The sequence below is a fragment of the Parasteatoda tepidariorum genome, chromosome 5, assembly GCF_043381705.1.
Source record: "Parasteatoda tepidariorum isolate YZ-2023 chromosome 5, CAS_Ptep_4.0, whole genome shotgun sequence".
NCBI classification, from domain to species: domain Eukaryota; kingdom Metazoa; phylum Arthropoda; class Arachnida; order Araneae; family Theridiidae; genus Parasteatoda; species Parasteatoda tepidariorum.
The window spans coordinates 57,229,991-57,245,900 of NC_092208.1; the positions used below are offsets into that span (position 1 = coordinate 57,229,991).

The 15,910-nt window shown below is 27.6% G+C and overlaps 2 protein-coding genes across 3 annotated transcripts in view; both read left to right on the forward strand.

Annotated features, from left to right (window-relative positions):
- The first annotated feature begins 1,162 nt into the window (after nucleotides 1-1,162).
- Nucleotides 1,163-9,811, forward strand: LOC107457099 (uncharacterized). Of its 2 annotated transcripts, none has more exons than XM_016075163.3 (3): nucleotides 1,163-1,606; nucleotides 6,021-6,994; nucleotides 9,117-9,811. In XM_016075163.3, the coding sequence occupies exons 2-3, from the start codon at nucleotides 6,027-6,029 to the stop codon at nucleotides 9,502-9,504; spliced, it is 1,356 nt and encodes a 451-aa protein (XP_015930649.1). In that variant the 5' UTR covers nucleotides 1,163-1,606; nucleotides 6,021-6,026; the 3' UTR covers nucleotides 9,505-9,811. The 2 variants fall into 2 exon arrangements, with proteins under 2 accessions (XP_015930649.1, XP_015930650.1); XM_016075164.3 differs by having other exon boundaries at nucleotides 1,165-1,491.
- A 3,620-nt stretch (nucleotides 9,812-13,431) lies between these two features.
- LOC107457107 (uncharacterized) overlaps nucleotides 13,432-15,910 on the forward strand; it is a 13,206-nt gene continuing 10,727 nt past the window's right edge. The window contains exon 1 of the mRNA XM_016075180.4: nucleotides 13,432-13,524. The gene's annotated coding sequence lies outside the window, so the exon portion shown is untranslated. The remainder of the gene's footprint in view (nucleotides 13,525-15,910) is intronic.

The window sequence follows — 15,910 nt, forward strand, 5'->3', positions numbered from 1 at the left end:
GGATTCGAACTCAGTACCTTTATTATTTGGTTACAAATGCATACAAGCTTGTGAACTCAGTTACAAAAGTGCGGTTAATAAGCCTTTGTCAGGTAGAAAGACAAATAATAAATTTAGAGAAAGGACTGCACGGAGATACAACCAGGGTTACGGCGGGATTCGAAAGCAGTACCTTTCACGCTACAAAGCGTTTGATGGTCGATATCACTCGGCCAACGAGCCCCTGAAATTTATTATAGGTGGTTAGTTTCTTTTCTATACAAATGGTATTTAGATATTAACAATGAAATAAAGTAAAAAAAATAGTGAATAACTTATTAACCTTCTTCAAACAACTGACAATCCACGTAGCGGATAGCAATGTTTACCATTCAATTTCTTAGTTATGTAGTGCTTCACGAATATGTAGTGTCCCTATGTTTTAATTTTCTCTTTTAGTTAAATTATGTAAATTAAATACAATTTTGATTAATTAAGTAAAACAAAGAGCATTGAGATAATGCCTCAAAAACATACCCTAAAAAAAGTTACAATACGAAAATTTCCTCGAAGTGAATTTAGAAATTTAACCCTATATTGTAGCTTTCTTTTTAAAAATATCAATATATATATATATATATACATTATATATATACATACATATATATATTATATATATTTATATATATATACTCTAAAACAATGATTCCTTTTCCTACGTTGCCATAAATTATTGCAAAATAATACTTATAAAGCGTACCTGTTCATCATCAAAAATAATTTGGATTAAAGTATGAAACCTTGCTAATGAAAAATAATTAAATAAAATGTTAGAAGTTACATGGTGTGTTTCAGTATGAGAATGCTTTCCGAACTTTGAATGAGTAATGTTTTTCAGAGCACAGAAAAACAATCTGTTTTCTCCAACTAAAATGTTACTACTCAAAAACTTTTGCATTTAATATAGTACGGTAAAAAAACTAAATAAAATTCATTACAATATTACTTAGTTTATAGATCATTTTACCTTCCCCTATCAGCCCAAGTCCAAATGTTTATTTTCTTAAGAATCTTTACTAGTGCTTATGTAGAAGATTATGTAAACTTTTCAACTCTGTTAGACTTCTCTGATCAAAGAGTAAAAAGAAAAAAAAAATTGCGAGATAAGATAAGAACAAATGCCAAAAAAATTACTCTATCTTATTGTAAAATTTTACGCCATTCCATATCGAATAGCGCATGCGCAAATTTTTCTGATAATGGTTATTTTTATTATAATGTAGACAACTTATATATTAGTGTGAAAATATAGATATGTGCTTTTTTTATTTATCAGTAATAAGCCCCTAAGAAATAACGTTTTTCTATTTTCTTGCATTTTCATGTGGCACATTCTAGTACATTCGCCGCTATACCTCATCGGGATGTGTTACGTCAGAAAGTTTCTGTTTCTGATTGCTGATATGCTAATGAGGAACATAATACCATCAATTAGAATGCTTTCGTACCACAGTAAGTCCCATACATAGCTTCATATTTTTATAGTTCAATTATCTGATTTAATAAAATTGTTGAATTTCTGAAAATTAGAGACTGATAAAAATCACAGTTTTTGCTGTTGTATACGGTATGTAATATAATAACATGATTTGTTTGTTTTAAACGTATATAATTTATTTTTTTACTTAATTTTTAAATCAGTAATCATATTAAATCAAGAAGTGTTTCCAATCCTTGTCTATTAAAAAAAAGTATTTTAGTAAAGAATTAAGTTTTTATATGAGGATTTTTTGTAAAAAATATGAATCTTGCTCGAAAAGCTAACTTCTTATGAAAACATTTAATTCTGCTTTTGTCTGGTGTCCTGCGTCAATGTCTTGTTTATAATGCATCAATTTATTTTGAATTTTCAATAAATTACATGAACTTTTTATAATGAGAAATTATAAATCTTAATTTATTATGTCCAATTTTGTATTATATATATAAATATAGATAAAATATGTATAAATATATTTATATTATATATAAATATATAATATAAATAAGTACTATTTTAACAGTCAATAGCTATAATTCTTTACATAATTTATATTTATTTAATGAATTACTATTATAATTATTAAGAATTTAAATTTACGATCTTTAAAGAGAGTTCTTTTTTAAAATATTTTGGACGTAAAAAGGTTTTTAGATCACATATGTTAGTATGTACTTTTTGTCATTAAGTGTGTTAAGTTGAAAATGCTCATGTGAAATTTTAATTTTTGTAATGAACGTGAAAACGTATCTTGGTTTTTATTTAATTGCTTGAAATTTAAATTCAATGAAAAAATGTAGTAAAATTATTTATTAAATATTTAGTTTCTTATTAAGAATATGACAATTATGAGGAACTCAATATATTTGATGTCATTTTTCTTACTAGTATACCTTTTACGCTCTATCCACTGTTTTGAAAATATACGTTTGAGACTCACCTTGCAATCCTTGAAAAATAAATATATTTTAATGGCACTTATAACAATTTTTGAGATATGTGCAGTACTTTAAATTTAAATTAGTTTAAAACAACTTTAATTATTCAATTTTAATTGAAAATGAATCGTAAATTTAAATGTGTGTGTTGATAAATGTTTAAATATAATTTTGTTACTCAGCAAGTATTTTATTTGAAATCACTGAAAAACATATTTTTATGCAAACATTTTTAAACCATTTAATTTCAGAACAAGTATTTCAATTTTTTTTTCTTTTTCTAAAATAATTTAGAAGGCATATTAATAAATTTAAAAAAACCATTTAACCAAAACAAATAAAGTTTCAAATCGTATTTTCGAACACTTTTAACGCCAAGTTTTTGGCAACCTAAAATTTTCGATGAGGCTGAATTTGGATCATTTCAACTATATTTATGCAGAATATATGGTTCTTTGCTAATTAATCTAACTTGATTAAAATTGTAATTGGAAAAAAATGAATACTTTACAGTCAGAAAGTTTTTAAGGAAAAGTTACTAGTTCTTTATTGCTAAACTTTTTCAAAATTTGATTTCTCAGAAACTATATGACCAATTTCACTTAAAGTTTGTAGTTTAACACTTAAAATTGCATTCTTTAAAATAATGCAAACATTATCTACCTTACAACTCAAAATGTTTCACCTACTATTGCATAAAATAATGAAAAATAATGAATATTTACTCAAAGTTATATTTTGTTTGGAATCATTTTCGGATAGACAAATTTTATAATTATGTGCAAAAATGTTTCAATTCGCTTAAAAAGTTCTTGAGATAAGGTGAAATACACACACAAAAAAAAACATTAAGGAGTCCAAACTTTAGACCGCTCTCTTGACCAACCTATTAGGACCATATTTCCCAGCTTGAGGCTACCTCTAGATTTTGGGGTCTAGAAATCCGAATCTGTGGAGAGAAAAATGAATCTTTATTCAGCGAAAGCACATTTTACTGTTTGATTTCGCAACTTAAAATATCGTCCACACTAATAAATTATCATGTTTGAGGTGATCTTCTCGAACCATTAAGATTAAGTCCTAGAATCTGTCGATCCGCTCTGTTATATCTTAACGCCAGCGCCATCTACAGTAACGTTTTGTAACAGTCAGAGTCGCAATAAACAAGCTGTTTAAAGGTTGTGGTGGTGCTCTCTCTTTCTCTCTTGTCGTATTCCAATGCAAGCATTTACCATATTTAGAAAGATTACTATTTTTAAGTCTTACCAGCGATATTACAGTCCACTCTAATTCGAAGTGAAGATTCATGGATAAATTGCCCCACTTTTGCTACCCCGCACCAGCACGCTCATTCGATTAAAAGTTACTCAGGGTGGTCCGTTTTTATTTTGCAAACTGTACTCTATTATGCAATTTTAATACCAAAAATACAATTGCAAAACATGTTACACTGTAGCAGAAATTATAGTTATATTCATTATTACAAAGTCATTATAAGTGCTTCAATTTTTTTCACGCATTTAAATTTTTTTTTAAAAATCTTATTATGAGTAGGATTACTGGAACGTGTAAGTTAAGATTGAAATAATTTTCTTGAATGTGTTATAATTTCCTTTTATAAAATTGTTCTAAAAGAATTGATTAAGTAATATTTACTTAAACTCTTCAATCCAGAGCTGCAGTTGGCCTCAAGATGTGGATTTTAATTGGCTTAATAGTAATAATTTATTTCTTCCATAAATAGTAATAATTTATTTCTTCCATAAGTTTTACAATCAGTAAATGGGAATACCTCTGTTATACTACGACTCACTAACTGTCAAGGCTTCTTTCTGACTTCATAAATAAGATCGTGTGAGAAAATTAAAATTGGATGATAAAGAATAACTTATTACGATGGGTATTGAATATAATAATGTAATCATTTAGATGTGTTTCGAAAATTTTTAAATTTCGATTATGTAATCGCTTTGGAAAATACAGATCAATATGCGAATGAAATCAAAATTTAGTTTACATGAATTATGAATGTTAATGTGGCAGAAAAAATCTTAAAAGTCAAAATTTTCACTCTTTATGTAGCTGAAGATGCTTCTGTAATAATCATTAGTGAAAAAAATTCTTTAATTGCAAACAAGCAGCTACAAACATTAATCAAACAAATTTAATTATGTGATACACTGAACATTGAAGTATGGTCAAACTACCAGAATTTGGTCAAATTTATCATGTTTCTGGCTCTATGGGAACACCAAAAAGCTCGGTAATTTTTACCGAAGCACTTTTACGATGCGTTTGGTAAAATTAACAATAAAATATTGTTTTATAATATCTGATTTGGTAAATAAGGTAAAATTTGGAAATTTCATCATGCTACCTTAGAATATGGTATAAAAACTATTTATTTACTAGGTTAAATTAACTTTCAAGTTTTGTATTTTTTACTAAGAGTGTGGTAGAAAGAAGTATAATTTTGAAACCCAGAATTTCCGGTAGATTGTTACCATATAAACGGAAAAATCACCAAATTAATGGTTTGAATACTATAAATTTTCGCTTTATAAACCGGAATCGTTTTTTTTTTACCAAAAATGTCAACAGATACAGTGCCATGATTTTACCAGAATTTTTTTCACCGTGTAGGAATATTTAGGCTTGTAGCAAGGGAATTAAACATATTTATGTCGTTTTTGATTCTAGTCACATGAAAAAAATGACATCACGTGAGAAAATTCCTCAACTAAAGCAGAATAAAATAGAATATTTCCTGTTTAGGGTGAAAAGGGGCACAATTAATGACAAATATAATGAAACCAATTGAAAAACGGCAAATACCTCATATCCAGATGGACTTATTAAGCCATATATCACGATTCATTTGAAAAAACATGATTCAACCACTATCTTACTCCAAAGCCCATTAACTAACGAAAAGCCCAACATAACTTAACTTCTAAAAACGCTTAAAATCCATACTTAGAAACTATGATAATTGTAAACAGTTACAAAACCGTATATTTCTGTATTCACGGATTTTTGACCGTACCTGCTGTAAATAGTTTCAAACCTGCAAAGATAGAAAATGATTCGAACCGTAAAATTTACGGTTAATTGGATGGACAGACTGCTGCTGGTTATTGTAATAGTGTATGACTAAGCATTGCTAAGAATACTTTAATGGCAATTAACTATTATTAATTATGGGATGAAGTGAAAAGCAGCGAAAGGAAATTAGCTGAAACGAATTAACATTTATACAGGAACAGGAAATCAATTGGTTTTGATCTCTTAAACCTCCATTACTTTTCATAAAGCTCTCAATAAAGATTTTTCAGATTCCAAAATTATTATTTTATATTATTTTTCATTAAGAGCACAAAGGAAGAAAAGTAAATGTTGTGCAAAAAGTAAATTTATTATTTTAATCATATAGGAATCATTACATTATAGAGATGATTTTAATTCATATTTAAGCATAACATGTGAGAGTAAAAAATATATGGACAATTTTCCAACTACATTTAAGTGCATACATTATTTATTTTATTCATTCTTGTTTACAGAGCAATATGGATCCAATGGGAAGAAAAAAGCTGGAAAATTGTCTCAAGATTCACAAAAGAATTGATAGAAATTTAATTGCTCTTAATATCACACATTTAAAAATGTCATGCGATAGTGTCTTGTTTAAAAATCATCCAGCAAGTTGTTCGCTAATCAAAGAATTAGAAGAAGACACAAAATATTTAAAAAACTTTATTGACAAATATGACTTAGCTGATCGTTACAAAGAGCCTTATGCTTACATTTCAAGCTACTCAAAAACTATACAAGATTTATCCGTACACTCAGTTTGGCACTCCGAGAAAAAGTTTAAAAGTTGTAAAAGGAAACTTTTGAATTCGGAGAATTCAAAACATAAGTTAAATCGCTTACAAGTTCTAGTGAGGCATTTGACAAAGAAAATCAATTTTTTAATTAAGGAAAACCCTTTGTCTTTTTACATAAGGAATGCTGTGAAAGAATGGCATAATAATACCCGGAGAATGAGTTGCAAGGATAACAACTTACTGGAGATTGAATTGAGAAAATTTATCAAAGTTATAAATCTAATGCCCCCAGTGCTTGAGCTTTTACCGAACGACAAGAGAGGATGGAAGCAATTTCTCTTTCTTGTTAAACTTTTAAATACTTGCTGTGATGAAGATATTAACGACAGTGACACCATTTTAAAAATTATTTCAATCCTTGTAAAAATTAAAGTTAAAGAAAATGGACGTTTTATTTTTATTCAGCAACCCGTGCATTCACCAGAGTTTTTCGGCTATATTCTGCAGCACGTACAAAGTACGGGAAAACATGACATTTTGTTCATGCAAGAGCATTCAAGAAATGCGTGGAAATACTGTAGCAACTTTTCGATTATCGATGCAGTTACTTGTGGAGATGAAAAAAGATTAAAGATGTTAATTTATTACGGATTTAATGCATTTCCTAAAGATGAGAGATTGAACAAAGTAGACGAATTTCCAGATTTGTAAGTTACTGATTTTTTTAGTATAGTATGGTTTTATCAGATTTCCTAGAGTTAATAACCTGTCTTCCCTTAAATCCTTCCCGAAGCTAAAGATAAAATTTGAATTTTAGAGGTCGCATCGCAAATCAACATTTGAATGTAAAAATGGACAAGTGCGTTAGTCAAGTACACTGTTAAAAATGCCTCGGAAAAATAACTAAATATCAATTTATTTAATTGTTATTTTGCCATATTCAAACAACAACAAAACAGTCAAACAGCAATAAATAAGATGATTTTCAGATTGTTAATTGGAAGAAAAACCATTTATTAACTGATTTCACCTAGTGCTGTTAAACAACGATAATTTTATCGCACCAAACAGGCCCACCAAATGACTTAATACCGGTAACTGGGTACATTTTATAGCCGAGTAAGCTGATCTGTTAACCTCGTGACCGACAGAACAGGAAGTCCAGTCACAGTGTTGACACCACAATGTTTACTCCATTCCCTTCAGCGCATGAAGAGTTTACAGGGTTCTACACACACTAATTCGTAAAACATATTAAATAAATAAATAAAATAAAATTTAAAAAAAATAATTGCTGAAAAACGATGCTCTTATTCACACATAGATCGCAGAAGCATAAAGCTGCTTAATAGAAAAAAAGTCTAATATTTTTCATCCTTTACCCTAGGTTATACTTGGGAATGTGGCTTAATTAGCATATGTGGAAACAACCATATACGCTAATTAAACCACATTCCCCCTGTTCATATGATAAAACACTACTCAACCACAATCTAACTCCAACGCCCAATACCAAACGAAAGTCTAGCTCCAGTGTCCAGTTAAATTTCTTTCTTGCCGTTTTGAAATCACGTTAGTTGTAAATGGTAAAGAACTTTTGCAGTTTTGCATACATAATTCTTTAACCATACTAGTTGTAAACGGTTTCTAAACCGTAAAGGTAAAAAAAAAATTTGCTGCAAACCTTACGTCTAATTGGATTGACAGGCTGCTGCTTGTAATCTTTCCGCAATTTCAGAATAAAAATGTAACAGTGTATGACTAGGCATTGTTGTGAATTGAATGGTACTTAGTGATCAACATCATCATTTTAATTACAGGAGGAAATGAAAAGCAGCGAAAGGAAATTAATTGAAATGAATTAACCTTTAACACAAGAAATAAATTGGTTTTGATCCCTTAGACACCCCCATTGCTTTCTATAAAGTTCCCTATAAAGATTTTTCAGATTCCTAAGCTATTATTCTGTATTATTTTTTCATTTAAAAATAAAATTTTCGACCTTGAATGCCTTAAACGTTTTAAATAAAGATTAAAAAATTTCTTAAATTATATTTTAAAGGGGAGAGGATTTTTACAAATCTCCCTGAATAAAGGACTTATTAAAAATAAAAGAAAAAAAGTACATATAAAATGAAACAAGCCAGGCTCCAAAATTTTATTTAAAAAGTAAATTAAATTTAAGTTGAAAAGCCTAAATAAGAAACAAAGTTTCATTGGTGTTTAGTTCAGCCTTTCTCAATAGTTTATTCATTATATGTCGATTGCAAATTTGTCTTTCCTGACTTTGATTTTAGTTAGCTTCATTAATGTGCACATCTTTTTTCACTCCGGTATAAATTAGGATTTCAAAAGGGTATACATAGAATGAATGTTTAAGAATTCTCTGCATATATTTCAAAACAGTTCTAGCTTTTCTTTAATTAAACGTTAATTCCACTCAGAAATGAATATTAAAAATCAATGAATATTAAAACATTTCTATTTATTCAAATATACTAATTTTGTAAGTAAGGTAAATTTTTATTTAAATAATGCTACAAAATTGTACAAAAAGTTTTGAGTGTTATCCCGTAAAAGCTTCTGAAAACCAAGAAGATAATTTACATTTATTAAAGGCGTAAACTAACGTTATCATAATTGACACATTTTTTAGCATTAAAGTCTACATTCTCAGAGAATAGAGAATAATGTTACAAAAATGTGCAAAAGATATTTTATTTAAGTATTATCATTTAAAAGGCTTTTGAAATGCAAGAAGACAATTAATCGAATTATTATTTGTAAATGTTTTAAAAGTTGAAACCTAATTTTTATTATTCATTTCAGATCTCAAGTGATTCCATTAGAGCACAGATTAATTTTAGAAATGATGAAAAACATTCAACAATATAACCTTAGAATCACAGATTCTACAATCATTCTTACCGAGGCTCAAAAGAAATGTGTTCTTATTGTGTTACAAGAATCAACAGATTCTTTTGTTACCAAAATTGAAATGAATGAATCTCTTAGAATCGAATATAACTATAGCATGTTTCATAATTTATCAGAACATAAGTGCATGGAAAAATTTCTAGAAAATGAAAAATTAGTCAACATGTATGCTATTAACTTTAGTAAATTTGCTGAAACCACGAAATCCAATGATATATTCAAGCATTTTTTATATTTGCCATACGGTAATATTAAAGGTAAGGTAATTTTTAGGATGTAATCTTCCGCGTGTTAAGGTTCATATTTTTCATTAATTTTCATTTGCTTTGGCTTTAATTTGGTTTATTTATGGTTTGGTTCTTTTTTTAAAAAAGCTCTTTAATTTGCTTTCGCAGCATGACCTTATACTTTCTTTAGTTTTGTATATAATTACTTAATTACTTTCAGTCTATTTAATTACTTTAAGTGTTTTAATGTTATTTTGCATGTAATATAATGTTTTTTTTCTACATTATTAAACTATTATTTAATGTTGTGTATTTCTTGATAAACGAACAAATATTGTAAATAAACAGTTTTAAAAGTTACGTTTCTCTCATTTCATTTACCATCGTTTATTTGTATTTCGATGAAAAATAATTAAATCAGAATTTGAACACCAAAACCACAATGAGAAACAAAGTATGGTCAAAACTACCAGAATATGGTAAAATTTGCCGTGTTTCTGGCTCTATGGGAACATAAAAAAGCTCACTAGTAACCAAAGCAATTTAGAAATGATCTTAGTAAAATTAGCAATATGATATACTTTCATAATATGTGATAAAACTTTTTAAGTATGGTAAATTGTGGTTGTCTTGTGAGACCTTAGAGCATTGCATAAAAAAAACTTATTCGGTAAAATATACTTTTCATTTTTGTATTTTTAATATAATATGTGCTAATAAGAGCTATAATTTTGAAAAACAATATTTCTAGTTAACTAATACCACATGAGTGGAAAAATTACCCAATGAATGGTTTAATTATCGTATGTTTTGGTTTCATTAACGAGAAATATTGCTTTTTTTTACAAGAAATATCATTACCATACAGTACGGTAATTTTATTCGATTTACTTTCTCAGTGCAGAGTTTTAAGATAAAAGAATATTTTGCTGCAAATAGCAAAATATTCACCCTTGAATAATTTCATTTTCATCACATGAAAAGTAAAAGATTTAGATTTAGTTAGCTTTTTCTAATTAAATTAGCTTTTCTTCTCTATAGTAATCGCACTTTTCGTTTTAAGAATTTTTTTTTTTTTAACAAACAAATATAACTTTATTGGGAGCAAAAACACATAAATACAAAGAATAGATCTTTGTTGTCAAGAAGAAAATCCTGTCCAGGCGACAAAGAAAAGTAATACAATAAATTTAAAATGGAAATAAAAAAAAGGGGGGGGTGATATTACAATCATAAATTATTTTACTCATCATAAGACGTCATATATTGTTGAACACTGTAATAATAGAAAACAGAAAAAAAATTCATGAAACTATATTAAAAAAATAACAGAGGTAACATAAGAAATTCATTTGGATTGGCACAACACTGGTATTAAAAATCAAATGCTTCCTTTAAAGTGAAAAATAGAGATCTAAATCGTCAATGTTCATCACAAATTGAAATAAAGCACGCTTAAAAGAAGAATATATTTGGATGTTTTGCAACTGAAATGGTAATTTATTATATAATTTAGGTGCTAAGTAAAGAAACTGTTTTCGTGAAATTTCTTTTGTCAAGTGGGGAATCTCATATTTCATGGTCTCCTTTCAGACACATTAGTTTTTAATTTGCATATTAATTTATTGTTGAGTAAATAGAGTAAAATACGAAAAAATACATTATGGCGAAATGGTAATAGGTTAATTCTTGTATATATATTGGTAGTAGTTATACTTGAATTATTTATATTTAGAGAATTAATAATCTTGAAGCATTTATTCTGAACTGAGATTAAAGGAAGTGAATTAGTTTTATATTCACCGCTATATATTAATGCACCATAATTAATTAAAGAATAAAACCAGGAGTAATAGAGTGTTTTCACAAAATTAAAATGAATTTTATTCTTAAGGTGATAAAATTTAACTAAAACAAAACGCAATTTTTTAACTAAATTGTTAATATGTATTTTCCAATTTGATCGAGGATTTTGCCTCAGGCATCCAAACACCTCAGAACGCCACTGTTGGGAATTTAGAATGCTCAATAGACAATTTCTTAAATAAATTCAGAAACAACTTGAGACAAGTCTACAATTTTTATAAAGAAATTCACAAAAATTGAAAGGAATTCGCAAATCTTTTTATATTCTCACAGAAAGACATTCAATTCGCAGTTTTTTCTTCCTAAGGCTTAAATTTTCAAAATTAAAATTAAAACCATCATAGAAAACTTTATTATGTACTAGACCAATGGTTCCTAATTTTTTTTCGCCTACAGAACCTTAAATAATAATTCATCTTTTGGCGGAACTTCACCTTAATAAATAAAGTTCATTAGTTATAAATAGTTAAAAATAGTATATTAAGATAATTGCGAACGTTATAACTTGTAAAACACTATTTTTAAATACTTAATTAGAGATATGAAGATTTTTAATTATTTTATAATTAATAATCTTAAATTATGATTTTGCTCAACAGATGAATTCGCAGTCCTTGTGTTATATCCTGTCAAGTGGTGAATTTGTTTTTGGTGTACATACAGAAGCTAAAAATGAGTAAAATACTATAAATTATAGTTTCCTTCGAAATGAAAGCTTAAAAGAACTAATATAAACTTCAAAAATAGTAATTAGGAAAGCAAATTTACTTATTAACGATAATAATTATTTCATTTTGATTTGAAAAAGTGTAAGGGGAAATGCTAATGTAATATTTTATAAATGCTTGTTCCTTTCGTAATTAATATTATAATATTAATATTAGAAATATATTTTCTTTTAAAAAAGGCTATTTCTATTTCGTTTGCATTTTACTTGAAGTAATTTCACAAAGACAACCGAAATATTAAATAAACTATTAGCTTTTGGTTTCATCTAAATATAATCTGAGGTTTCAAGACTCATCACTAGTCATAAAAAGTACTAATTCGCGGAACCAATTTAACTCTTTCAAAAAGAGCTACGGTTCCAGAGAACACCATTTAAGAACCACTGCCCTGGACATTTAATGGAATTTTTAAGATTTCTTTGCATAAATAGAAAAGAAAACACTGAAAATAATAGCTTTAAGGAAAGCTTTTTCTGCATACAGCTATTCAATTAAACAAACAATTTAAATTTTGCAATTAAAATATTCTTAAATATGCATTTAATGTAAATTCTTAAATATGCACTATTAGAAAAATTTATACGATTAAACCATAATTCCGCTTAAATTTGCTGCATTAGTGATGAAAGACGGTGTAAACACATTATCCTATTTACTAAACATAATTTCATGATATCATGGCTTACTTTCAACAGAGACATTGTTATATATACCGCCTAATTTAATGCTGTCGAAAATTTCCACTGCATTATGATTCAAAGTATTAATATTATAGCTCTACACTACATTAGTCGATCCCCATTAACATATTTAGTGAACTTGATTTTATGATGTTATCGCTCAATTTGAACAGAAACATGATTCAATTTAACATATTCTTCAGGTTGCAGAAAATTTGAACTGCATTATGATCCAAAGTATTAATATTATAGCTTAACACTACATTAGTCGAACCCCATTATCATATTTATTTAACTTGATTTACTGATATTATCACTCAATTTGAATAGAAACATGTTTCAATTTAACAACTTCTTTAGGCTGCAGCAAATTTGTAATGCATTAATATTCAAAGTACCAATATTATGCTTCTACAATACATTTTTAGAGTGTATGCTAGTTAACTTTTAGTAAAAACGAGGTGTTTCTAGCGGATTTTTAAAAAAAATTATTTTTATTAATCGTTTTAATACAACAAATAATAACTGTTTGATATATACTCGATAATTCAGAAAAGGATAATGCAATTTTTAATCTATAAGGAATCATTTTTTTACTCTCCCTACATCTACTGTCTCGACGTTCTAAACTCTTAATGCTTATTGGATATTCATATTTTAAATGGAAACTCAGTGATAATCTTATCTAAACAGGTGATACGTAGGTAAAAAGGTGATTTTCAAGAAAAGAATAATTTTTAATATGCTATTGTGTTGTTGCTGATGAGGGTACGCAATGTGCAAGTAGCTGGGTAGAACGGTAAGTGATTATTTTTGATAACTTAAAAATTTATATAAAGGCAATTTATGTAAGGCAAATATAGGAGCATAACACAGATCTAAACTTTTAAATCTGAAAACACTTAAGTTTAAATTTAACTAATAATAAGGATTTTAGAATAAATTTACAAAACTGTCTAGTGACATGATTCCACATAAATTATTGCAAAAGTTTTCTAGTAAAACTTTCTTTAAAAATATTACTTTCTTATTTTCTATTATATTATATTAAAATATTTTTCCAATCAAAAAGAGTGAATTTTGGAAATTCGTGATGGTTAAAGAACATCAGTAAATAAATAAATAAATAAGCAAATAGGAAATAGGATTATGTTGTTTATTAAAATTATTGATAATCGATTCTATTTTTTAATGAAACATTTCAGTAAAAAAAATGCTATTTTCTTACACATGCAAAATAGAATTGTTCAAAGAATGTAACTCATGCAACATCAATAGTTTAGAATAAGCCGAAGCACTAAAATTTGATGAAAAGAGTTTAGAGTTAATTTTATTTGAATTGAAAAGTAGGTTGCATAAATAGTGAATATTTAGTGCATATGACTTAAATATCAATAGATTTTTAATCAGCTGTTGTAAACGTTATAGTTTCTACACTTTAAAAAGTGCCCATAAATGAACTTCTTTAAAATCCTTCATAAATCATCAATAATCTGATGTAGCATTTGATTAATTTTATATTAATAAAGCGATGCACTAAAATTTGATGAAAAGAGTTTAGTGTTAATTTTATCTGGATCGAAAAGTATGTTGCATAAGTAATAAATATTTAAGGCTTATTTAAATTTCAATAGTATTCTTAATTAACTGCTGTTAACGTTATTGATACCCTCTTTCGAAAAATGCCCATAACTAAACAACTGTATAATCATTCATAAATTATTTTTTATAATATTTAAAAACTATTGAAATAGTTGAAATTTACTGTACACTATATTTAATTTTCATTTTTATCACTAAGATTAATAATTATTTTTTTGTTTGCTCAATAGCATTTTAAATTATGTATAAGGATAATGTAGAAAACTTTTTGACTTGATTAAATAAAACAAGAAACATTAAATCTATATTTACATAACTACAGTACTTTGTTGTATTTTTAAATATATCCACTTTTGCGATCCAAGAGATTATTGTCTCATGGGGCTTATTTTTTAATTCAAAATTCATACTTTTGTAGCATCATAATGTTTCACCAGAATGTCATTTTTTGTTTCGAATTGAAATCGTTACAATTTTTTTTGCTCCAAACATGTCTTAAGTTTCGGGAATAAGTGAAAACTACTTGTCGCTTTTTGGCATCAAATGAAAATCAGCGTTACTAAGTAGGGTCGCTAAATTTTGTCTTTAAAATTTTGCTTCGACTCCTTTGGCGACTATATTAACAAAATAGAGCAATGTACTGTGACTAAATAAATGATGCTTTGCGTAGATGTCTTAACATTTATTTATGTTTTGAATAATTTTCTCTTGTAACAACATAAATGCAAATTTATATAATTATAGGTTTTACAGTTACTGTTTGTTACCTTTTAGCGTAAATCTCAGTTATTGATTGCAAAAACGTAAAAATAAGACAAATGATAAAATGATTTTTTTTAAGTGGTCAGAAAAATGTTTCCTTTCTGAAAAAGTCATGTTGCATAAATGAGCTAAGAATTTAGAACTGAAAACTTAATTATCTCAAAAAATTTTAGCAGTTAAATTACGATAAAAAACCTAACTTTGAAAAGTATTTATTAAGGAGGTTATGATGATTGTCATGTTAAGCACTTAGTATTTCACAACTATAGAAGTCGTCTGTACAAATTACTTAAAGTCGGTTTTTTGTACCATTAAGATCTTAGTACGAGGAAACCTGCTCGTTAGATCAAAAGTTATTAAGATCATCTACTTCTTATTTGCGCTCTGTAAATTGATCCGAATAGCCCTATCATTTTAAGCATGCGTCTATTCGTTGCTCGCTCTTTTTCCCCCCGACTCAACAGTGTATGGTGAATGTTGCTTCCTTTGGAAAATTATTTAATCTCTTACAATTTTATTTTATAACCATCGTTGGACAGCTGACCCAATTTTTGGATTTACGACTACTAATGTTCAACTCCGTAGCTTTGTAATTTTGAACGCATCCAGACAACAAGGGAACTTCTGGATCAGGTATTGGGAGAAATTTCGCCTTCACTTTTTAATGGAGCTAACCCGCAGTTGCGTTACATGGAAAAAAAGACCACGAGAACCTCACGCGGTTAGCCTGGCGGTAAAGGGTCTCTAGCCCATGATCCGTCTACCACTGAGGATATTTCACATCAGCACTATATATATATATATATATATATATATATATA

Excerpts from the sequence above, each read along its gene's own strand:
- LOC107457099 (XM_016075163.3), top strand. The coding sequence starts at position 6,027 with ATGGATCCAATGGGAAGAAAAAAGCTGGAAAATTGTCTCAAGATTCAC. Across the intron at positions 6,995-9,116 it reads GTAGACGAATTTCCAGATTT|ATCTCAAGTGATTCCATTAG; the intron begins GTAAGTTACTGA and ends TATTCATTTCAG.